A 25,938-nucleotide genomic window follows, 5' to 3' on the forward strand; every position below is an offset into this window, starting at 1 on the left:
CTCCATAAGGCTGTGCAGGATATCTTACAGCCAAAAGCAAGCATGCAGGACCTTGTTCTGTAACCCAAGATTTTTCTAAGGGTAAGGAGTGAATCCCATTTCATCTAATGCCATCACCCAGGTCCTGTCCCCTGCTACGCTCCACCTCCCCACAGAGGATCTGTGCTGGCACAGGAGCTAGACCTCCTTTCTGTCATTGAGTAATTTGTCAGCACTTATTGGAGTGGCTTGGCTATGACTGAATTAGGACACAAAGCATACATGAAATGTTACAGATTCAGCTAAAGGTAGTCCTGATGTTTTACAGGTGGGGGGGGGGGTGTAAATGTTTTTTTCCCCTTGACTTTGAATCAATGAGAGAATGTGCCTGCCCTTCTCCCTCCTCGATTGGGGCTGCAGACATCCAGGGTGAGGGGCCGGGGCCTATTGCTCTCAGCATCGTGTATCCTCTGTGAGAGCAAAGTACCTCACAGACTGGAAAACTGAGTTTCGAGAGTAGAGAAAGAATGGGAGGATTACAAAAGGGAGGAAAAAGCACGTGAAGCGGGAAAGAAACTGGGAGCAGGTACGTAGAAAATGAAACATCTTCAACTGGGGTCTCCAGAGAGATAATGCTTTATGCTGTATTTGCCTGAGCCTAGTAGCAACCACAGGGAAATAAAAACAGATTTGAGTTTTATGGCAGGGAAAGAGTTCCAAGTCATCTCGTCTAACCTACTCATTCTAAAGAAAAAGGCCCCCAAAGTAAAATGACTAGGTGGCTGGAGGGAGTGGGAAAACACAGCCAGGTGCTCTCTCTGAGGTGCAGGTAAGGCTCTGGGTCAGGGGAGAGGGACGGGCCATGCTGGGCACCACAAGCCTCAGCTACTCGTGCTGGACTTCTGCAGCCCAAAGCGCGCCTGACGGGAGGGGCAGGCACATGCTCTTGTAGTAGTGGGAGACGACGGTCTAGGTGATTCTGAACTACTAAGGCAACACTGATGTCTCCGAATTGCCAAGAAAACACAGTTCTTCCAACAGTTCGTTCTGCATCTTTGTCCCCCTGTAAAGGAAAAATCCCCATCTGAACTGAACAGAACCTCGAATTCGTTTGATGGGCATTTAGATCAATGAACAAAATACACCGTTTGACAGGTTCCATTCTCCAAAGACATATTCATCGGGGTCCTACACAAATGGGTATCAAAGCTATTTACAGGAAGAGAACGCTCTCTTTCATACATCCACCCACACACAGTGAGGATTTCACAGTCACACCCCACATCTCACACACAGGACTCCCGACAGGCTGAGCGGCAGTTGACACAATCCGAGTTTTTCCTGTTTTTAACCAGAACTGTCTCGTCTGCATTTGTGAAATGAAGCAGTACATTCCAGACATTTATTCCCAGGAAACCAGCCTTGTATACATTAAGCTATACACATAAGTACATTTTTTAATGCAAAAAAAAAAAACCCATTGTTTGTGCCAGTTTTTTCCCAATTCTCAATCTGAAACTAAGAAGGAAACATACAAAACCTTGCCTTGTAGAAATAGCCCTTGGTTTTATGAGGCAGAGAAAAAAGGCAGCCATATTACACCTCTGGACAGTATGTTTAGGCATCAAAAAGGCCACGTGCCTTTTTCTATTTCATGAAATTAAATAGCTTGTAGCCGATAGCTTGAAATACTGGTTTTACACCATTCATTTTGCAAAGTTCTATTATAAAAGTTTTAATGTGTTCAAAATACGCATGCTGTCGTTTGGCCACATGGCAATTCCAACACCCTCCCTCCAAAAAGAGGCGGCTTTGTCACACGGTGGAGCACAAGTCACTTTTGAAGCATGTGTGGGGCCATGGTTCTATAATATTGCGCCTGAAGGGGGCGCTTTTTCATAAGGCTGCTTAGCATGGGGGCTTCTACGGGAGTCAAGGACCCGCGGACAACGTGGAGCCACTTCACAAATGGGCTTCCGTGCGGAAGGCGCCACCAGGGGCCCAAGTTAGTAGAGGAATACTGCACCATGAGCTCCCGCCTTCTGCCAAGTCTCATTTGTTCCCAGAGCGAAGAAAACATCGGATGCGAGAAGGGAGGGAGCATACTCTTCGAGGGCCACCTGGGCACACCACCTTCCTGGCTTTAAGGGCTCATCACATCAAACACACATCAAACACACATGTCTCACTGCATCCTCAAAGCACAGCGGCACAGCACACGGAGCCGCGATGAAGACCGGGCCTAGGAGAGCATGAGGGACTTGCCCAAGGTCCACAACTAGTTGGGGCAGCACCGTGTCTCCGGCGATAGTTGTGGGGTCCTCGGCCCTCACTCACATGGCCGACTGGTCTCCTGGGAGACAAGGGCCCCGTGGGAACAAGAATCCCGATTGCTCACCACTCACCGGGTCATGGTCTACTGTGCTTTTCGTTCCTACAACCGGTCCTACATTGTCTTCCTACAGTCTTCTAGAAAGAGTCCTTCACCCAAATAAATGCACGGTAAGCAGTCAGCAAGAAAACCTTTTTTCATTTGACTGAGTGACCTGAAATCGAAACTCGGGAGATGCACCCTGGAATTTGGTGCAGAGTCTTCGAAAAATTCGGATATAGGATGCCAGAGTTCTACGTGCGTTTTTGGTTTCAGTTTTGTTTGGTTTGGTTTTGGGGGTTTGTTTGTTTTTTCACAGCATTTGAAATTCTGATCTAACCCCAGGTTGCACCCATAATACCAAAATGAACAGAATGGCCTTCCCTAATTAGAAAATAGACAAAGGAAAATTTCTTTGCATCTGAAAATTCTTAAAAGTGCCCCAAATCTCACGACTGACCACAGCAGACAAACGTTGAAGGCAAGTCAGGTCAGGAGGTAATGAAACCGGGTAGGATAGAGAGAGGACTCTGGCCCCCGAAAACAGAAATGGAGCTCAGAGATGGGAAAGGGACCGACAAATTTAGGGCGCATAACCCGAATCCAGAACATCTGTCGTGTGTTGCGGTGAGAAGAAATCAGCTGTGTCACCCACAAAGGACCACTCTGGGGGTGGAAAAAAAAAAAAGAAAAGGCATCGACCTTTGGCCAAGGACAGCACTGTGCAGCTGTGGGCAGGTCCCCCGTGCGAGACCACCAGGGGGCACAATCGTAAGCAACTGCTTCCCAGCCCTGGCAGGGATAACTCAGCCCTTTTCACACCTTAAATCTAAGGGCGAAACTAATTTGTGTTTAACGGTTCCTGAGTTAGAGTTTCTTTAAAATGTTTTCTTCCTCTTTCCAGCCAACTGTTTGGGCCTTTAAAAAGCAACCCATCACAGATGTTTCCGGTCAACAATCAAGGTCTCAGACTCCCTTTCATTCGCACACACATTCACACGATCATATTACGAATTTTGATAGAATCTAAATTAAAAATATCTTTCATCGCAGATGCTCTTATTATATACATGGATAGGTCTGAAATTATCAGATATAATGGGGAAAAAATATGTCACAAATACGGCGTCGCCTCGGAGCTGATATCTGATGGTGGGTGAGGCCACAGCACAGGCCACATAACTGGTTTCTCTGGAGCCCCGCCCTCTCACCCCCCAGTGGACCACAAAGCGACAGAGGGGGCTGGTGGCACGTTCCCACTTGTGATCAGCTGGAGGCAGGCCCCACCAGCAATATGAATACTTTTTTTTTAATGATCCTCTCTTTGAACATTTATAGCAATTATAAAAAGAAAAAATATCTACAGTAACATCTCATCACTAATAGAAAATCTCTTCCCAGTGCTGTTTCAGAAGGCGTCAAATGATCGTCGGGCTCTTGAAATAAAACTATAAATACCCCATGTATTCCTTCATCTCTGGCCATCCCAACTTGTCTTTTCTTTTTGGCAAATCAAAAAGGCGTATGGCTTCTCTCGCCGACTTGTGTGCATGTGAGGTTTAGCTGGGTAACCTGCGGTAAAAGTACATGTAGCCCAGATCTTTCGGGGGCCTTTCTGAGGCACAAACTTTGTGGTCGTTGTAGATCACCCATCTGAAAATAAAAGACCGAGCGTTTAGTGAAGTGAAGTCATATCCAAAACCGGTTACTGCACAACAGGAGCCGAGTGGTGAAAACCACCGAAGATGCTTAGAGAAAATGAACTCACGTTTGCTGTATACAAAGGAACTCACAACTGCTTGTTTATCTTAGAGCTCAATCAAAAAGTAGCTACTAGAATGTATCAGAAGCCTCCAAATGCTTTTAAGCTCCTTTATCCCAAAATTCTCTTTGTAGACATTCCAGAAGTTAAATCAAAGAATTGTGTACACGAATGTTTATTTCCAAACTCACTGCCATCAAGTGGATGCCAACTCATAGCAATCCTACAGGGCAGGGTAACACTGACCCATGAGTTTCCGAGACTGCAGCTACCACGGGAGTAGAAATCTCCGTCTGTCTCCTGAGGAGCGACTGATGGTTTTGAACTGCTGACCTTTCGGATCACAGCCCAACCAGTAACATACATGTCACCAGGGTAAGAGTCAGAAATAACTTGATGGCAGTGAGAATGATTACATGAGCCTTAGTTATAAAGTTAGCTAAAAGAAAATCAAGAATAGCCAAACAGAAAACTATTAGAAAGCTAGATTGTCTTCAAAAATGATTTGTAAAACAAGAAAATAATTATATGAAGTGGGGGGGGAGCTAGATACACATTTTATGTACTCTGTACACACTTGAAAGTTTTTTTTAAACTCTTCAACGTACATATACATCTATGCACCTATTCCTTACTTATCACTTAACTCACTATCCAGTAGTTTGTATTTATAACAATAGGGGGGAAAATATGCTATCCAATTATTTAGTGCCTTAACAACATATGCTGGCAGTCATGAACACCACAGTGCGAGATGGAAGTTACACCGAGTCACTATGCAGACGGAGTTACCCACCACGAACTGGGTGTTTTCTGATACACAGAGCTACAATGTTGGATGCGCACACCAGCACGCCATCATTCAAAGGAAGTGGCATCTGTAAGACAGAGCTCTAGCAGGACCTACAGACACACATAAATTCCAGGAGAAACGGCCCAAATGCCACGGTCTCCACTCTTGTAGTTCGTCCTCTCTCTCAGTCCATACCAATCATCTGATGGGGAATGCCTTACAATCAACTGGCTGAGGAAGAAAAACTGGTTCACGGATGGTTGTGTCATATTGGCTGAATAATTGTCTTTATTTAGAAATTATGTGTGGTTAAAAGAGATGTGTACAGGTGCCAAGTTGGCAAGGGATGGATTGTGATGGTTACTGTCAGGCGTTATGTTGGTAATACTATTAGTCTCATTATTATGTAATCTTCCTCCATTTGTTTGATCTCTTCTAAGAAGAGTTTCCTTAGGAAGGAGAGCTGCATCCAATATATTTGTATGTTCTGAGAAAGCTTTATTTTTGCCTCTCAATTCTGCATCTAACTTAGCCTCTCAACTTGAGCCAGCAGCCTGCCATCTGAGCTGAAGATTTTTAGTTCATTAACCCCTGCAACCATATTAGTCAGGAGAACTCGCTAGCCTGGCATCTGACACATGAATTTGAGGCTTGCCAACTTCCACAAGTACATGAGGCATTACCTTGAAATAGATAGATAGATATAAAACTAGTGAAAAAATATATGTTTGTGTATATATATGTGTACATACATATATTTTTCACTAGTTTTGTATCTATCTAAATATATGTGTATATGTGTATGTATATATATATGTGTGTACATACATATATTTTTTCACCAGTTTTGTATCTCTAGAGTGCCCAGCCTAAAACACATAAACATTTAAAATAAATAAATAAAACACATATACATACCTTTCCCTAATAAAAACAATGTAACAAAGGGGAATATATAGACAATTATCACCTTTATGGCCCATGCAATTTTTATAATATGCAGTATTTGAGACATGGTTATACTAAAAAATTTTATTTATGTTTATCTAAACTTAAATTTAACTGGGCATCATAATTTCAGTGTGTGCTGGTTCCATACGGAAACCCCGTATGACATACATTCTGGTTCAGGCTGCATGTGCATTTTAGGGTGTCACGTTGGTGCAGGCCTAAGAACGGCCTGGAATGTCAATTTTGACACCGCTACTTCCTAGCTAAGATCAAACTAGTCAGCCTCTTAGAGTCTCAGCTTCCTGGTGTATAAAGCAGTTTAAAGGGAACATCAAGTTAAATAGGAAGCACCGTGTAGGGGTGCTTGGCACATATAGGTGCTCAATAAAGGGAACCTCCCAAAACACTCACCTTCCTTCTTTCTTGATATGACAAACATAATGGCCACTCATTGTAGATGTTCCCATGTGACTGATGAATGCAAATAATTCATATGCTATGAAAAAGAACACAACTCAGTTATAAAGCAGCATTTCTAGAAACCAAACATATTTCTGATCAGATTTGTAAATAAAAAAATAATATAATCTGCTTGCAATGTTTAGCTTTGGACAGTGTCTACTTACCTTCCTATGCTGAGCACATATACACATATGTACCCAAAGGGAGACCAAATTCCGCCTGAAATCTGAGCTACAGAGTAGCAGACAGGACATCAACCAACAAGTATCAAAAACCAGTTGCCTTCAAATTGACCTCAACTCCTCCCAGTAGAACCATTTGGAAGCTCCACAGAGTTGCAGTGGTTGGTGTGAAGTAGATTACCAAACCTTCCTTTTAACGTCTCTCTAGGCGGACTCAACCCTCCATCTTCCAGTTAGTAGTCGAGTGCATTAGTCATCTGCCCCTCTAGGGACACGAGTTCATATCTGGGTGAGGAAGAAAAATCCCACAGCTCAGTACTGATTAAAGTCTATGGGTCTACAAAGGGACCATGGTTCTAACACTCCCAGCAATGTGATGGTAAGTTGTTTTCATCTTTCTGAACCAGTCTCTTCATGGCAACGTGAAATCTACCCACTCTCCAGGACGCAATGCGGCTTAAGTAAGCAAGTCAGACACAAAATGTCAGGATTATAAGAAAACAAGAGAGAGCCATGATCATTTATGTCATAGGATATTGATTCAGAAAAATATTTATTTTCCCATGATTATTGGCCGAGTCGAACTACAATTCAACCATTCAAGCTACAATAGTTTCAGAATAAAAAGATAATGCAGTCCCTTATAAGATGAAACTAATATTTGTCCTCTAATAAGTACGTCCTGTCATCTTGTGCAGCATTCTATTATCAAACCAATATGAATTTCATGTATAATTTTCCAGCCAATTCAACACAACACAAAGTGGCTTACTGCATCCAATAATGTCCTTAGGCATTTTTCCCTGATAGTTAGGCTTTGTGTCAACTCGGTTGGGCCAGAATTCTCAGTGGTTTGGCAATTAAGGGCTATGACTCCCCCATGTGTTACCTAACACTTTGTAATCAACCCCATAATGGGATTTGCTGTAGGTAGCCAGTCAGTTGTAAAAAGTTTAGAGTGCAATGCAATCCCCTTACTAGGTTCAGAGCCCTGATGTAAGTGAAAGGTTGTTTCTTTGTGAGTGTGACCCATTTGCCATGTAAGTGGACACTGTAGGAAAGCTTGCATTCTCTTTGCTGGGTCTGGATCATGTCTCTGGCTCATCCACCCCTGGTTCTTTGGAGTTGGGCCAACAGCCTGCCATATTGCTCTCACCAACCCTGGATTCATTCGCCTCTCCAGTCACAAGCCTGACCTGTTGACCCTGGTTTCATTCCTCTCTATACCTACCAGTCTCTCATCTTCCTATTAACCTTGAAGTCATCAGCCTTAGAAGCTACCCAAGTCAGGAAAAGCCTCCAGTTTAACATCTGATCCACAGACTTGGCATCTGCCTAGACTTGAACTTCCTCACTTCTGCAACTGTGTGAGCCATTATCTTGATATAAATTTATACACACACAGCATATGTATATATAAAGTTTAGGTATATATATTTATTTACATACATATAAGTCACTAGCTTTGCTTCTGTACAGAACCCAGCCTAACACATCTCCCCAAAGCATTCTCCCCTCTTTATTTAAAATCAATATGTGTATCTTCTGAGAATCATAAAAATAAATTAAAGGAGAACAATTTAGCATATCTCAAAGCTATCATTAAGATTAAACAGGTTTACCAAGTAAACACATTTAAACAACTACCCTGGACATTACCCAAGACATCTCGCTGGGAACCAACCACCAAAACGAGAAATTCTATCAACACATTTGTAAAATCTCAACAGATAAGAGGCCCAAATTGATGCTTATTTCCAACGAGAAATGCAGTGTGAAGAAACAAGAAAAGGAAGCTTCCACTAGTATTTCTGAGTTCCTGAGGTCCACTTCCAAAAACCAAAAACGCCAGCACACACAATCCAAAAAAAATGCAGAACGTTTTACAGAAATAGGAAGGATGGTGTGTGAGAGGTGGATACAATTTTCTCTTACTTTCAAAGAGAAACTTTCAAAGTACCCATAAGAATTAGCCAAAACTGCTTAACCTCTATGCCCCACATGTAGTGAGTGGTATTGCCCCAATAGTCAGACTTCAACTATCACGAAACAAGAACATTTTCCCTGTGCTTTTCTCTCAACAAACCTTGTACTTTTTCATTCTCTCCTTCTCTTTTCACCTGTGCATTTAACATGTTCAATGCAATAAAACTTTGCATTCTGATTTGGGTGAAAGTCCACAGAGCAACTCGGATTTCCACGCAGCAATTCATCTACATTTTATTTCTATGGCATTGGTGATGATCCCTCATCCTTAACAACCCCATGACACTCCCTTCCTGTGTCTCCGTCGCCATTTGTTGTTCTTTCCTTCACGGATGTCTAGGGCAACGTCTTAGGCAAAGTTCTCCTGAGAGGCAAAACCAGGGAAGCTTAAATATGTATATATAGAGAGATTCAGATCAAGAAGATGACTCACACAGTGGTAGAAATCGGCAATGTCCATGTCAGTGTCAGATGTTAGGCTAGAGCAGCAGTTCTCAACCTGTGGGTCATGACCCCTTTGTGAGTCGAACAACCTTTCACAGGGGTCACTCAATTCATAACAGGAGCAAAATGACAGTGATGAAGTAGCAACAGAAATAATTGTATGGTTGGGGGAATCACCACATGAGGCACTGTAGGAAAGGGTCGCGGCATTAGGAGGGTTGAGACTGGGCTACAGGCTTCTCCTGACTCACGTAGCCGTGGGTGCTGATAGACTCAAGATTGACAGAAAGACGCCAGGCTGCTGATGACGCCCAGGACAAGCAGACATCACCACAGGCTGTATGCTTAAGCCCAAAGAACTGGAGTTGGAGATACAGAATCTAGACCCAGCTGAAAGCAAGCAAGGAAGTTTTGCAGTGTCCACTTACATGGGAAGCAGGCCGCACCTCCCAGGAAACTTCCTTTAGATTGGATGGGGGCTTACAATTGATGGGCTGCTCATAGCAGGCTCCACTATGAATGTGCTTATGTTGGTTTGTATAACATGATGGAGTATAAATAGGTCTTTACTGCCAAACCACTGAGATTGTAGCTCAACCACATTGACAGAAAATCTTAACTATCACAGACATCAATCTTTAAGCATTCCATTTCAGTTTTGACAACTTCCAATGTTCCTAGTTTCAAGCTTAATAACGATAGCTTTTTCTTTTCCTTTTGAATCATGACACATTCGTATAAGTGGTGCCTTAAATTCAGACTTCTAGCCTCCTAGCCTATGAGAACAGACTTCTGTCTGCTAAGGTCACCCACTTGTGGCTTTTCTGTTATAACAGTACCAGCTAACTGACACCAGAGTCTGTGTCCCAGCAGTACCACTGATAAAAGACCACGAATTGCAGCCAGTGCTCAAACACGAGTAAGTAGGGCCCAAATGCAGTGAGGGATGATAGATAGATGATAGATAGATAGATAGATAGATAGATAGATAGATAGATAGATAGATAGATAGATAGGTAGATAGATATAGATAGATAGTGTGTGTTCACTTTCCAATAAACTACTGGTACACAGCTTCTCTGTTGAGCTGTATCTTGGCTCCCCTGAGCCTATTCTAGGCTGCTTTCCTCAGGGAGCTGTGTACATAGGGATCACCACCATTATGTAAATGAATCTCTCTCTGCTCCCCTTGCTGGAAAATCTCAGCTGCATGGGGATGTCTGAACCATTACAGAGATGGGGCTGAAGGAGCCAGAGCAAGTTCTCAGTAATCACCTCCTAATCACATTTTAATTGCAATAGTAATCAGTGGGTTCTTTTAAAAGTAAATAAGTGCTCATTAAGTGCAACACAGAAACAGTGAGTGCTGTTGCAAATGACAGCAGCCTCCCCCCTACCCACCCCCACCACTGGAGGTCAGACTGGAGGTCTGAGCTCCCATTGCCTGAAAATTCAAAAAACTCAACCAAGTCAAGTGCTTGCCTTATGGTGCATCACTGTTGTCGGTTGACATGGAGTGATTCTGACTCAAGGTGACCCCCAGGTCCCAGGGGGTTTTCAAGAACATTTCCTCTGATGTCGATCGCTAGGCCTTATTTCCCTATTGCCGTGGGGAGAAGTCGTTAGCCACCCAAGGACTCAACTTTTAGCAAATCACCCACTGGTGTCAAGTCAATTCCGACTCATAGCAACTGACACTGGGTTTTGGAGGCGCTAAAGCTTTATGGGAGCAGACAGTCTCATCTCTTTCCCACAGAGCAGCTGATGGGGTTAAACTGTCAACTTTCGGCTTAGCAAAGCCAACTCTGACCCGACAGCACCACTGTGTCGCCTTTGAGCAAGTCAGATTCTGTTTAAATAGGAGTTTCATGTGACGACATTACTTCCTCATGCAGGGTCATCGTGGTTTTTAATTAACCTTATCTCCTCAAAGAAAAACCTTTAATCCTTGACCTTTGTAATAACTGCTTGCTGTTTAAGGACCTGCTTTCTTATTATTTTCCATGTGAGCCCAGTATAGATAACGTCCCATGGCCATTCTCCTTCATTTGGCAATAGTACCCTGGTCTTGAGTGTGAAGCAGGGTTTCCAACCAGTTCATTTCAGTTTGACGCCCCTGCTGGGAATTCCATTTCCCCACCAGATATACTGAATCAATCTCCATTTTAACAAGGATCTGCAGTGATGCTTCTGTACCCTGGGGATGTTGTTAAAATGCAGATTCTGACTCAGTCCAGCTGGGAAAGAAATGGAAATCCTTAGCGGTGGCCATAGTGGAAGGCACCACCAGTTCAGAGAGCCCTGGGCTGCAGGAACGCTGGTGGCTCCGAGGTTAAGTGCTCAGCTGCTGGCCGAAACATCGGCCATTCGAATCTCCCAGCCTTCCGGAGGGGGAAAGCTGTGGCGGTCTGCTTCCATAGAGATGTCAGCCTTGGGAACACGGGGAGGCGGGAATGGACTCAAGAGCAATGGGTTCACGTGAGACTTGTCCCTGGGTGGTGGAGTCACACACTCAGCTGCTGGCGGGACAGTTAGCAGTTTGAGCTCCCCCAAACACAGAGATCTTCTTCTAAAAATCAGCTGTGGAGACCCCGGTGGAGCACAGGTTTGCTAAGGCAGAGAGGGGGTTGGAGTCCACTCAAAAGCAATTGGAAAACTTCCTGGTCTGCTCCCAGGCACAAAGAAGAGTCGAGGAGTACATCTAGTTAGAAGAAATGGAGTCCTGGGTCAAGACACACTGGGACTCCGATCGCCGCCACCACTCGCCAGCTGGTGAACAATTCAGGCAGAGGCAGCAAAAGCGAAGATGAATCAAAGGAAAATCAAAACATTTTCTGAGTGAGAAAAACTCAATATTGGGGGGAAAAAACTCACTGGCACAGTCTATTCCAACTCATAGCGACCCTACAGGGCGGGGGTTCTCAACCTGTGGGTCGCGACCCCTTCGGGGGTTGAATGACCCTTTCACAAAGGTTGCCCGATTCATAACAGTAGCAAAATGACAGTGGTGAAGTAGCAACGAAAATCATTTTATGGTTGGGGGTCACCACAACATGAGGAACTATATTAAAGGGTCACAGCATTATGAAGGGTGAGAACCACTGCTCTAGGACAAGGTAGCACTGCCGCTGTAGGTCTCCAAGACTATAACTCCTTACAGGAGTAGAAAGCCTCCCACAGAGTGGCTTGTGGTTTGGAACTGCTGACCTTGAAGTTAGCAGCCCAACACATAGGCACTAACCACTAGGTCACCAGGGCTAGCTACAAGTATTCCTAATCTACTCTACAATATATGAAACTTTTATGGAAATTGATTTGAAAACTGAAAAACCTCAATTAAGAATACAAAAATTGACCACAAGCTCTAAGGAAGCAATTGACAGAGAGACGTAAGTGGGCAATAAGAATATGCTAAGTGCTCAGCCCACAAGATGCTGCTGGAGAGGAGCTGGGGACACAGAATGGCCAGTGGGGCTGATCTGTGATGCAGGCTACATTTCAGAAGGAGGGTGATGGAGCAATCCGCATTAAAACCCTAACTCCATGCACTTTTTACTCTAAAACTTCACTTCTTTAAGCAGCCTAAAAAAATTAAATAAATCCCCCAGAGCATCTATCACAGCATAATGTTTCATAAACAAAAGTAAAATAAAGGGTGGAACCCACTTAAATATAGAACAAGTATTCATTGCCTGCATAGGAATTAGAAGAGGCACTTATACTTTCGTGAACTAAAGTCATCCCTTATGAAATTTATTATTTTAAAAACACTGCTGCCATCTTCTGAAAGTAAAAATAACTATATGGTTTGAAACTCACTCGGTAACCATCTTTTATTGAAATAACTGTCTCTGTTAGTGCCGTTGGGTCGGCTCTGCCTCATAACAGGCCTGTGTACGGCAGAGCGCCACACAGCCCAGGGCTACGCCTCCTCACAGTCACGCTGTGTTTGAGCCCCTTGTTGCAGCCACGGTGTCAAGCCATCGCACAGAGGTGCTTCCTCTTCGTCACTAATCTTGTTTTGCCAAGCATGATGTCCTTCTCCAGGGAGTAATCCATTTCTGCTACCGTGTCCAAACTGGGAAACAAAGCCTCTTGTTTCTAAGGAGCATCCAGGTGTACTTCTTGGAAGGCAGATTTGTTCCTTCTGGTATCTGCAACACCCTTCACCAAAACCATAAATCAAACACATCAGTGCTTCTGGGTCCTTCCTTATTCACTGTCCATCTCTCCCACTGCCGTGCGGTGGTTGGGACACTGATTCGGGTAATAGCTGTACTGACTGGCACGCGGGGACTAGCCTATCACTGACGGCATTGTACTTCAGGAAGCAGCAGAGAAACCAAGCCGGAGACCGGTTTCTGCCTGCATTCATCTACCTGAGCATTTATGGAGCACCTACTACGGGCCAGGAATAGTGCACACCGATGAGTGCAGGGAAGACAATTCAGCAAATAGGTGATCTTCCGGAAAACGAAACTGGAAATGCATTTGGTGAGTGAGCGTGCCTTATGCTCCCCCCCACCCCCTACCCAAATATACTTGGCCACCTCTTCCTGCCCTTGCAATCTGCATTTTCTACAGGTGATTTGTAATAGTGCCTCCTACTCCATGTTTTCCCCAGATCCTCTCTGTCTGGAACCCTGAGTACTGAGGAACAGAGATCAGCTCATAAAGGGCATATAGGCAGCTCTCCCTGGGAACAATAAGCCCCACCCAAAAAAAGAGGTGGCCACTCTCTGCAAACAGCGGTTGTTGCCCCAAGCTCGGCTAGAACCCCTAGTGATCAGGGCTCTCTCCTGAAGCCGCCAGATGCCGCGACAGTTTAACAATGGCTCCCTCTTGTGGTCTCTTCCTTTGGTGAGAAGAGCTCATCACTCCCAGCGAACAGCCCATTTCAGTGAACCAATGGACATAACATACATAATAAATTCTGCTGGGGGGGGGGTAGAAAGGGAGAATGGGGGGGTAGAAAGGGGGAATCGATCACAAGGATCTACATATAACCCCCTCTCTGGGGAATGGGCAACAGAAGGGTGGGTGAAGGGAGATGCCGGGCAGTGTAATATAAGATAATAATTTATAAATTATTAAGGGTTTATGAAGGAGGGAGGAGCGGGGAGGGAGGGGGGGTAAGGAAAATGAGGAGCTGATTTCAGGAACCCAAGCGGAAAGCGAATTTTGAGAATGAGGGCAACAAATGTATAAGTGTGCTTTACACAATTGATGTATGTATGGATTGTGATAAGAGTTGTATGAGCCCTAATAAAATGATTTAAAAAAATAATAATAATAAATTCTGCTCCTGCCTTATTGAGTAACTCGTCCATTACAGATTTTAAGATTTCAGAAAATGTTGCCAAAAAGTAATTTAAGAGTTCTGAGATAACTACAGAGGTTGGGCGTGCTGCATCTTATTACTATAATTTTTTTTCAACTGAGTTGGAATAAAACTGCACCCATGATAGAAATCCCAATTTTGTATTGAGAAAAAGAAGAAAAGACCTCTTTCTCCAGCTGTGGGCAATGCATGGGCGTTAGCGCTATGGTTATAAGAGCAAACGCTGGGGATTCAAGTTCAGTCAGATGGGATGCTCACTTACTGAGTACGTTCCACGTGTTAGACTCCGTGAGTTGTATAAAACTCAAATGGCCGCTGCCCTTCATGCTTGCCTCCCCCACCCCCACCCCGGGGGGAGACACACCTACTTACATAAAGACATGTGTGGCAAGACCAGCACAGGCAGCTCCGGTCACAGAGAGGCAAGCCTGCTACATACAGCGTGGCTGCAGGCACTGGCTGGGGATTCTGTCTCTCCTCATCACTCAGCAAGAACCTCCAGCTACGGAAGTTTCCTATCTGTCAAACATGGGTAATGCCGGCATCTCCCTCACAGGGTTACTGCCAAGATTAAATCTGGCACCACCGTACTGTCAATACTGGTGTCGTCATCACGAGCCTGTGAGGTAGGCTTAGGCTGACCACGGGCTCTGGGCGACGTTCAATACTGGTGTCGTCATCACGAGCCTGTGAGGTAGGCTTAGGCTGACCACAGCTTAGGCTGACCACGGGCTCTGGGCGACGTCTTGCATGATGGTGAGGATTTTCACGTGCACTGATGGGAGAGAGGGCATTTGACAAACAGGTGAACCCCATCGCGGGCCTGGAGGCGAGTGAGAAGGGGTCAGTGACGGTGGGCACCTAAAATCTGGCACTGGGGCACGGCACCAGAGCAAGACTACTGAGAGACCAAGGGGGGCGGGAATCTGCCTGCAGAGGTGCGAAGGCCAGCGGAAACCCCAGACGTTACCCTGCAGGCAGCAGCAGCCTGAGGAGCTTGGTGGCCCAACGCTTAAGAACATGAGCTGAATCTGGGCTGTACGAGCTGCGTGGCTCTCTGCCTCCCCTCTCACTGGTAAGCATAAGGAAATCACGTACTCACGTCACGGGGTGTGGTGGGCACTGAGATTTTACATGCAAAGCACCATGAACAGTGAGTGCTTGGAAGAGTACACGGGGGGAGGGGGTCCCATAAGTTAATGGGGGCGTGTCAGCTATCTTTTAAATTCCACTCTTTCTGGAACTTTCTGAAGGCCCCTCATGTAAGCGCTTGCTGTCAAAAGGCAGGAAGTTGGCCTGTGGTCCCGCCCCCTGTCATCCTGAGACAGCCCTCCGGGAAACCATCAGCTCTGGCAAAGGATCCCATGGCGCCAGCGAAGGGTGTGTGTCCGCATTTCAGTTCTGTCCCTCCTTGTGGGGGGAAGTCAGATACTTACTGCCAGACTGCTGTCTCATCCCACCACGGGGCTGGGCCTGCTCCCTGATACTAGAGACAATGGGTTACCCCTCTCTGGAGCCTAAGACCATTAGTTTGGTTCCTGTGGGCGGAGTTCACACCCAACTGATAATGGTTCCTATGGAGACCCAAAATCAAGTTAAGCTGCTACCAGAAATCTAGGATCCGCCTATCTTGCCGCATGTACACCCCCAATCCCTCCTCCTTCCATAGCGCATATGTCCCTAGATCACCCCCTCCCTTCACTGTAATACCTGTAGCACAACCCTTTCCTGTGACGTATGTCTTCACCTGTAACGTGGGGGCTTGCAATGTCCCCCATGTCCCCAATGTCCCCAGAGAGTATAAAAGCTTGGGGAGCATTAAAGTTCTCCCTCACTCTCTCCACGTGGACCACCAAGCTGGGCTGAGGTGAGCATGCTACCATGAAACGTGTCTGACTCCATTTGTTTCTATATATCTCTTTTATCTCTCATGCTCTCTATAACTTTACTATAATATTTACTTATTATCGCTGTACAATTGCGCCTACCAAACCCGTAGTGATTGTGCTAGGAGCTGGCTTCTTCTGGCACCTCCTCCCTCCCCAAATTGCCACCAGGAAAATAAATGTTCTTTCACACTGACACTGTCTACAAGCCAGGCGGGCATGTCACTGCCACGGAACAGACAAGAGTCAAGGCTGCTGCTGAACTAAGTCGTCCGTCCACAGCCTCCTTGGTGGCCTGTCCATCTCCCTCCCATCACAGTGGCCCGTGCAGAGGGCCAGCTGCGACCTTTCGGAGGAGGCGGGCCCTGGGCTCACTGGTGGACACACTGGTGGTGATGGGAGGCCAGGGCGTGAGCTGGGCGCAGAGTTGAGGTGCTCAGGCCAGCAGGACCCCACTTACTTCCAGATCCGTCCTTGACCCGAGGGCCTTCCGGCTTGGCCTCGGAAACAATGTTTGCGTTGGCGTTATTCTCCATCTCAAGCACAAAGTCGCCGTCCTCGTCAAACTCGGGGTGACTGAAGATCCAATCCAGGGCTCTCTCCAGATTATGATTCTAATGAAATAAAGCAAGTTTACAATGGATGCACAGTCCCCGGGCCTCACAGTCCCCGGCTACTGGAGCCAGACGGTGGCGCAGATACAGCAGGAGGCCTGACCTCACTAGGCTTTAAGTGCCCTGAGTCAGATACTCTGGCTCGGCGGATGAAACGCAGATTCGGTTGACACCCTGCAAGGCCAGCCCCAGATCTATAATTGGACTCACTAGGAAAATGCTCCAAGCAGCCGAGCAGCCTCCGAAAGGCCACATCAATCACAGCTCAGCATTGCTATGGGCAGATGCACAGAAAGCAGAGGAATCTCTGTGCAGCCTTCCCTGTGGCCCACACTCCACTCCCCACTGCGGCGCTTTCTGCAGGTAAGCAAACAGCACTGAGGGTGGTCGCTGTGGGAGCCTCCTCTCCCCGGACAGTGGAGGCACGGAGGGTGAGTGCCTTATGGCTAAGATGGATGCCTTGATTCCTGACGACTACTCCAGTTAGTTAAGCAATTTTGAAACTGAACTCCATGCGATTCAAGCCAATTAACCACGAACGCAGCCCAGCTGTGGCTTCTTAGTTAAAGAATTTGTTGCGACCCAGTCAGAACTGCCCGTGGATCAGTCAGCAAATAAAGTACACCGGGTCCTAGAAAGAGCCCTGAGTGGATCAAGCTGTGTTTGAGCTCGTCTGAGCATCTTAATGGGACATCGAAGGCTCTGGCCACATGGTCACCAGCAGCCAGGCACGAGCCACTTGGACCTCCACCAAGAAGCCAAGCAGGTGACCCCCCAGGACAGGCAAGAAGGGATCTGCAGCTGACCTACACTGGAAAATGGATTAGGACGCGCTGAGAAAGGAGGGGTTAAAAAAATGAATTTCTCACATATATTTGTGATGCAAGATGACTTCTATCCGCATCTCAGTCTCACAGCCTCCTCTCCTGGCACATAAATGTACCTCATGTGCAGCTACCATCCATCCATCTCTGAGTAGTGCACCACAACGCTAGGATGCTGCATAGCTTTCTGTGGAGCTTCCAGACTCCGACAGACTAGGCAGCAAGGTCTGGTAATCCACTTCTAAAAACACAGGTGATGAAAAACCCGACGGAGCACAAAAGCCTGGTCCACAAGTGATCATGGGGCTGGTGCAGGACCAGACAGCATTTCCTTCCCTGGAGCCTCAGGTCCCAATGAGTCAGGGTCCATCAACAGCAGCTCTCTCTCTACAGAGAATCCCTGTGAGCCACGCAGTCTTCCCTGGGAGGGCTTCTGAGAGGCCCTTCACCCTGGACTTACTGGTAACGCTGAACCTCACACACTTGTCTTTGTTCTAGGGCCACTACCAAACAAGTTCCAAGTCGAATCTGGAGAGCCCTGGCTAACACTTAAAATGATAGAGTTTGATAGTCTGTTTGGATATCTTGTCCCGCCACCATCTGTCTGTCAATGGTCATACTCTGGTGGCTTGTGTGATACTGTGGAAGCGATGTCACCAATATTTCAAATAACAGCAGAGTCACCCAAAGCGAACCGGTTTCAGCAGAGCTTCCAGACTAAGAAGAGTCTATGAAGAAAGGATAGGCTGTCTACTCCAGAGGAATTAGCCACTGGAAACCTATGGACAGAAGCAAATATTGTCAGACACGAAACCCTCATGACGAGCGGGAGAACAGGATCAGAGAGAGTCCTGGGGTGAGCCTCTCTGATCGGAAGGGGCTCAAAATACGAAGGAGGAAGAGCTGCCTTCTCAGAGTGGACGTGACCATCATGACACGGACGGAGCAAAGTCTCCGGGACCTTCACGTGCTGTTGGGGCAGAACTCGAAACGAGAAGAAATAGCTGTAAACATCTATGAAGAATTGGAACTTGGAATGTATGACTCTAGAAAAACGGAAGTCATCAAAAATAAAGCGGAACGCATCAGGATCGATACCTAGGCATTAGGCGCTGACATGGGCTGGTGTCGGTCATTTTTAACCTAGTCAGAAAGTTATATGGGTTACTATCCTGGGAAGGCCAACTCCCAGAGGAATGGCATCCCATTCGTCATCAAAAGGGAGAGGTCAAGATCTCTCTCGAAGTACAATGCTCTCGGTGACAGGATCATAAGAGCAAGGCTGTGACTTGAGGACTGAGGTGCTCCGGACTACGCCATGGTATTTTCAATCGCCTCGTCTGCCCGTGGACGTCGGCCACTGAAGGATGACAGGCGATGAATCAGTGCGTGTGAGCTATGGTGCTGGCAGGGAGTTCTGAAAGTACCATGGGCTGCGAAAGGAACCAACAAATCTGTCTTGGAAGATGTCAAGCCAGAACATTCCTTAGAAGCAAGGGCGGTGAGACTTAGTCTCGTGTACTTTGGACACGGTATCCCTGGACCAGGACATCAGCTGTGGGAAAGCTGGGATCCGTGAAAGAGAGGAAGGCCCTGGACAAGATGGATTGGCACAGTGGCTGCAACAATGGGATCCAAGACAGCACAATGGTGAGGATGGTGCAGGGCCCGGCGGTGTTCTGGTCTGCTGTGCATGAGCTGGACCCAACCTGACGCACCTAAGCGCAACAACATCTTGAGTCCCAGCTTGATGAGCTCCTAGTCTGAAATCCTCAGGACTGAGTCCCTTCAACACTTACTTTAGCTTCTTGGATACTAACTGCGGATACACCTTTGTGAGACAAAGTGGGGTACTGTCAAACAAGCATGCTTCAAAAGGATCAAAGGGCATCGCGAAATCTCCATTGCTACAGTTACAAACACAAACTACCCCCAAATGGAGGAAGGCAAGTACATCCGCGTCTACAGAGCCAAACCCATTCTCCCAGGCTCACCGTGGCTCGAAGTGCCTGAATAGCTTGGTTTCTCTGGAACCCCATGGAGGTGATGATGGCTACAATTTCCTCTGGAGGCTGGTTATCCAAGCCAGTAGCACCAAAAGCTGAGGCTCCAGCAGAAGATGCTCCTCCATAGCCAGGTAGGGTCAGCGGTTCCGCAAAATCTAGGGAAAACAATCAGACGCAATGCTTTTTATGTGAGAGCTGCATAAACAACAATTTAAAGCTTAGGAGGGAAGATACCTACAAAGTTAGAATCATCACAACCGTATGGTACTGGCACTAATGGTGCAGCCACCATGTCAATCCATCTCCATATTGAGGTCCTTGCTCTTTTTGGCTGCCCCTCCACTTAACCCAAGGTGATGTCCTTCTCCAGGGACTGGTCTCTCCTGACAATAGGTCCAAAGTATGTAAGACGAAGCCTTGCCATCTTTCACTTTTTAAGCTAATAAAACTGTAGTGCTAGTTGTGGTATATTCACTGCGGATTCACTCCAAGACAATTTTTTAGAACCCAAAGGGATAGTGGGAGTCAACAGGAGAGAAAGTAAAGGCGCTGTGAGGACAACAAGTTTGTGGCCACTATCCCAAAGGGACAGTGGGGAAACAGCCCTCAATCTGGGGCAAGCAGGTTAGAAGACTAGGTGTCATTTGAACTCCCCACACTTGAAGCTGCCGTCTGTTATTTGGCACGCTGAAGGAAGGTTTGTTTCCTCTACCTCGTGAACACTGATCCAGCTCCCGGTGGTTAGAGTCAGAGAGAGAGAGAGAGAATGCACATGATATGGAGACAGCTGGAATGACCACGGAGAAGCAGGAACCTGAGGGCTGGATCAACCACCACATTTTGAGCGTTGGATTAATGCTGATCCTTACCAACCAATACCCAGAAGAAATAAAAGTGCATGTCCAGTCAACCACGTTATTCTTGATAGCCAAAAGGTGGAAACAACCCCATGTTCGTTAACTGAGGAATGGACCGATAAAATGGGATGTTATTCCTCAATGGGAAGGAAAGAAATCTGGTACATGCTACAGCATGGGTATAAGTTGAACATATTCTGCTAATGTAAGAAGTCGGACACCAGAGACCATCTATCTTATGATCCCACTGATACACAATGTCCACACCGGTCAATTCCACAGAGGCAGAAAGTAAACTACAGTTTGCCAGAGGCTGTGGAAGGAAGGGATGAGAAATTAATGAGCACGGAGTTTCTATTGAAGGAGCTGAAATGCTATAAAGTTCGGTAGTTATCATGGTAGTTGAACTCTGACTGCATGGAACTGTACATTTTATTTTTTTAATTTTTAAAAAATCATTTTATTGGGGGCTCTTTTAACTCTTATCACAATCCATCCATTGGGTCAAGCACATTTGTACATAAGCTGCCATCATCATTTTCTTTCTACTTGAGCACTTGGTATCACCTCATCACCCCCACCATCCTCCCTCTCTCATGAACCCTTGATATTTTATCAGTTATAATTTTTTTCATGTCTTACACTGACTGCTATCTCCCTACATCCACTTTTCTATGGTTCATCCCCCTGGGAGGTGGTTCTGTGTCGATCACTGTGATTGATTGAACTATACATTTTAAAAAGGTGAACAGTATCTCAAGAAATCTATTATTTTCCAAGAGAGAGAGAAGAAAGATGGAGATTGTGAGCTTAGTTGGCTACCCCAGGAAAGTCCCCCATTGCAGTTGATCACAGACTTTCGGAGGCACACCCACAGAGGACGTGGCAGAACCAAGGCTTAGCATTGCTGAATGTTATGCAGACTCCGGAGCCACGCACCATTTCCCAACCACCTACCTGACTCTTCCATATGAACAATGATCCAGTTGAAGGCCACCTCAGCCCCCATGTTTCCGGTAAAGTACACGGCCTTCCGACAGGCTTCGAGAGGGAAGCCCATCTCAGCGAGCTGCATCACTGCTGACTCATCGATGTCTGATGCTGCGGAGAGAGCACAAGACAAGGTCCTCACATGACAAATTCACCATTGCGCCTTGTCTCGGACTCCCTTCACCACCACCACCTAAGGCTACAGAGCCCACAAAAGGGGCTATTTTGTTGGGTGTGGGGGTCATGGTTTTACTTCATTTCGGTTTGCTTTCAGCCATCTCAATATTAAGCTATTTGAGCTGAGCATATGTGTTTGACCTCGATAATGAAAGCAAGATGGTGGCTTGAACAATTCAAGAACTCAAAGACAGTCGCCTGGTTTTGTATGGGACATGCAGTGTATTTCAGAACTTCAGCTCCGCTGATCATTCTCTGGACGTCTCTGCTCAGCCTCTCTTATGACTGAAATATAGAGATGATGCCGTATCTCCTAGCCCCAGAGCCTGCGCCTGAAAGCTCACAGAAAGCTCCAGAAAGCCTTTAGCCACATCAAGCACCATTAGTAAATAAATGATCAGTGGTGGGAAATATAAAGGCCAGATGTTAAGTATAGAAGGAGAAGATATGTTTCTTCATTGTATCTAGGAAACCAAAGTTATGAAAAGAGATGGCTTTGCAAACCCCAGACTCAGACCGGGAGGATTCTGTTTTCTTTTCTTAATAACATATTCAGATTGATAGAGATGGATGTGTGTATACATAGATCTATGTACACCCATATAAGCTTATGCACGCGCGCACACACACAACTCTCACATTGTACCAAAGGGCAGACAGAACACAGGAGCACAAAATGCATCCCTTGTGTTTTCTGGGTCTCGATGTCTCTAATCTACTAAAAATGACCTTGCCTGAAAGATGGCTGGAGGTAGAAGAACTAAAGAATAATTATTAGCAACAAAGCCAAGATTGCAAAGCAGGGTTGAGTTGGCTGTCAGGCTAATGACCATAAAACCCTGCAGAGGTACATATGAGAGAGCTCTAAAACATTCGTGGAAAAATCTAATGAACACATAGTGGTATCTTTCCACAAACTTTTTGAAGTCTCCTCATACATCATCACCGTGTCACTAGCTCATCATTACTAGCAGCTCAATTTGCAAGCAAAGAACTGTTCTGGGGTAGGGGTGTCAAGGGGAGAGCACAGAGAAACACCCCTGTGCTGGACTCCCCCCTCCCTGTCAAGTATGTCGGACAATCACAACTGTAGGACACTGAGAAAGATGGCTAGAGATACATACGGTCTATCAGCTGGTTCATCAGACGATCTGGAAATCAAGAGAGAGCACAAAATGAAGCCAAACCATGTCAGAGAGCTTGAGAAAAAAGCCAAACAATTGATCCAGGGCATTCCCAAACTCCCAGACCCCTGGGGCCTCCCGACTTTTCAACCACTCAACCTCCTACACAGAGAGCCTCAACCTGCGGAGCAGTAAGTGATGGCAATGGACACTTTCAGTCCTTAGACCAGATGCGATAGGATGTTCTGGTCATCATCTGAATGAAGCAACTAGTTCTCCCGTTTGCGAAGTTTGTATAATGACAAGCCGAGAGTTCTGTTTGGGGCACTGGGGAGATGGCAGGGCCAGTACTCATCAATCATCTTGTACTTTTGGTTCTCTGACGCTCACATTGATCTCTTCCTTCTCTGACCCCTTTCATGAACCACCTGGACTACAAAACGTGTCCATCTGTAGACCATAGTTTACGATTTGCCTTAAAGGAATGCAGCAGAAATGTTGCCTCGAATCCTATATTGCTCCTTTGGGCCTACCTTTCTATTCTGTCATACCAGGATATCGTCATCAATAATATTTTGTGCTCCACTGATGGAAAACCTTTGGTGGCAAGGCCTAGAATACTCTATCATTATTAGCTAATGTACCTATTTTACTCATTAAGGAGAACAGTAAACAACTGAGCAAATGCCTAAGCCACAGATGGAACGGATGTTTATGAGAATAACTGAGCTAAAACGACAATGAGGATAAGAAGGAAGTCCTCTACAATTGATTGTGGGGATAAATGCACAACTCTTCTTAATACACTGAACTACTGAATTGTATAATAGTGAGTCATATGCCAATACAACTGTTAAAAAACAGCAACTGAGCTAATAATTAAACTAAGATCTTTCTAACACAGTGCTTAACCCAAGGAGCCCTGGTGGCATAATGAGTTACACACTGATCTAGTAAGAACAAGGTCAGCAGTTCAAACCCAGCAGCCATCCCACAAGAGAGATAGGGCTTTCTGCTCTAATGAAGACTTCCAGCCTCAAAAAACTAGAGTGTCACTAGGGGTCGGAATCGACTTCAGTCGTCTTAGTGGGTGTTCAATTTGGTTCTTGAACGAAGGAGTGCTAGTGTTGGAGTACTAACCACAAGGTCTGTGGCTCAAACCCACAAGCCACTCTGTGGCAGAAAGATGAGGCTGTCTGCTCGGGTGAATATTTACAGTCTCGGAAACTCTAAGGAAAGTTCTATCCTACCATATTGAGTTACTGTGAGTTGGAATCAACTTGACGTAATGGGTTTAATTTTTCTGGTTTGGGTCCTTGAGCCGACTCCTGATGAGTTAAAGTCCTTGGGTGCTAACCAGAAGTGTGGCAGTTTGAATCCATCAGTCACTTGCCAGGGGGAAGATGTGGCTGTCGGCTCAGTCAGGATGTGCAGCCTTGGGAAACCTATAGGGCAGTTCTACTCCGCCCTCTTGGGTCACTATCAATCAGAACCTACTCAAGAGCAGTCAGACAACTGGTTTCTGAATGTCCTTTTCCCTTAACTAGTTAAGTATTCTGAGGACTATGCAAGCTAGCATTCACAGAATGGAAGACATTTTCAAACCCTGCCTCGTTACGAAGCAGCGACAAGGCTGGGGAGGTGAGATGTCGTCAACCATTTACAACAGCGTGTGTGCTGTTGTAAGGTCTCGTCAAGTCGGATCTGATGCACAGCAACCCCACACGTGACACTGCCTGGTCCTGCACCGTCCTCCCAATTGTCACTCTGCTTAAGCCCGTTGTTCAGCACGTGCTACTGAAGTTCCCCGGCTGGTTGTCCAAAGGGACACGGAGGAATGATACCGCTCTTACTGTATCCCCATCCACCTCCCCCCCTTGGGCCTATTTGCAGAAAAAAACTCACTGTCCCTGAGTCCATTCAGATGCAAAGCACAGCTACTGGACAGGATGGAACTGTCCCTGTGGGTTTCCGAGACTGTAACTCTTTTTTTTTTTTTTAAATCATTTTAATTAGGGGCTCATACAACTCTTATCACAATCCATACATACATCAATTGTGTAAAGCGCATTTGTACATTCATTGCCCTCATCATTCTCAAAACATTTTCTCTCCACTTAAGCCCCTGGCATTAGGTCCTCATTTTTCCCCTCCCTTCCCACTCCCCCCTCCCTCATGGGCCCTTGATAATTTATAAATTATTATTTTGTCATATCTTGCCCTGTCCAACATCTCCCTTCACCCACTTTTCTGTTGTCCGTCCCCCGGGGAGGAGGTCACATATAGTTCCTTGTACACTCTTTACAGGAGTACAAAACCTCCCCTTTCTCCCGCAGGCCGATTTGGAGGATGTGAAAATGAAGGAGAGAAGTAGCCTAGAAGTGTTCCAATTTCTAGTGTTCCAATTTTAAGTGTCCAGCCTCGGCCCTGCCTCATCTGTGGGCCTATGGAGGCTGCACAAGGGGAAGACAGCCAAGGGAGGTCTGACGGGAGGTCCTCGTCACCATCAGGAGATGACTGTCAGCAGGGGAGAGTGGGAGGGCAGAGCCCGCCCTGGCGGCAGGAGCAGTACCTTTTGAGTCATCAGGAATGACGATGGGGGGACTGATGTCTGGAAGTTCCTCTTCTCCTGGCTGTAACCCCCTGGCTCGGAGATGGTTGATATCAAGTAGGTCTGGCATGTCAACAGAAACGTCTGCAAGTCGAGAGAGATTGCACTCACTATTCTCTCAGGAATCCACCACCGCCTTAGTCTACAACCGGCACCAACCACTAACTAACTTTGCATGCGTGTGGCAATGTGGAGCTGAGGGAGGTTTTTCAGTTCCCCGAATAAATCCCTGGGCTGGCTAATCAATCATGACTGATTCGATATTCCCGGAGAACCTGAGGAACAGTGCACAGGGTGGCAAGACTGCACACGGAACAAAAAACGGGTTGTGCCAGAGGTCACACACAGGCAGCCCAAGGGTCATTTGCGGCCCAGACATATTCTCTTGGATTTTTTTTTAATTGTTGGTAGTAAATGCCACCTTTTCAATAAGCAGATTCCATTGAAATAATAATAATAATTTTCTGTCTACTTGGAAATAATACACAGACCTGTAGCACATTCTTATTTAGTTAACAAGTGCCTGGGGCTGACCTTCAGCTTCTACCCAGACAATGGCCGTTCTGTGATCTTTTGAC

The 25,938-nt window shown here is 46.1% G+C and overlaps 1 protein-coding gene across 2 annotated transcripts in view; it reads right to left on the reverse strand.

Annotated features, from left to right (window-relative positions):
• USP13 (ubiquitin specific peptidase 13) overlaps nucleotides 1-25,938 on the reverse strand; it is a 130,974-nt gene that overhangs the window by 10,061 nt on the left and 94,975 nt on the right. The window contains exons 15-21 of one of the 2 annotated variants that reach the window (XM_004708606.2): nucleotides 25,322-25,444; nucleotides 22,750-22,776; nucleotides 21,416-21,559; nucleotides 19,590-19,756; nucleotides 16,618-16,771; nucleotides 6,268-6,352; nucleotides 1,368-4,003 (exon numbers count right to left, since the gene is read on the reverse strand). In XM_004708606.2, the coding sequence (XP_004708663.2) occupies nucleotides 3,910-4,003; nucleotides 6,268-6,352; nucleotides 16,618-16,771; nucleotides 19,590-19,756; nucleotides 21,416-21,559; nucleotides 22,750-22,776; nucleotides 25,322-25,444 (794 nt within the window). In that variant the 3' untranslated portion in view covers nucleotides 1,368-3,909. Of the gene's footprint in view, nucleotides 1-1,367; nucleotides 4,004-6,267; nucleotides 6,353-16,617; nucleotides 16,772-19,589; nucleotides 19,757-21,415; nucleotides 21,560-22,749; nucleotides 22,777-25,321; nucleotides 25,445-25,938 lie in introns of those variants that run through there. The other variant, XM_045295104.1, reaches the window with a different exon arrangement.

Source organism: Echinops telfairi, unplaced genomic scaffold (genome assembly GCF_000313985.2).
Source record: "Echinops telfairi isolate 266 unplaced genomic scaffold, ASM31398v2 ScPeMD7_4225;HRSCAF=4972, whole genome shotgun sequence".
In the NCBI taxonomy this organism is placed as follows: Eukaryota; Metazoa; Chordata; class Mammalia; order Afrosoricida; family Tenrecidae; genus Echinops; species Echinops telfairi.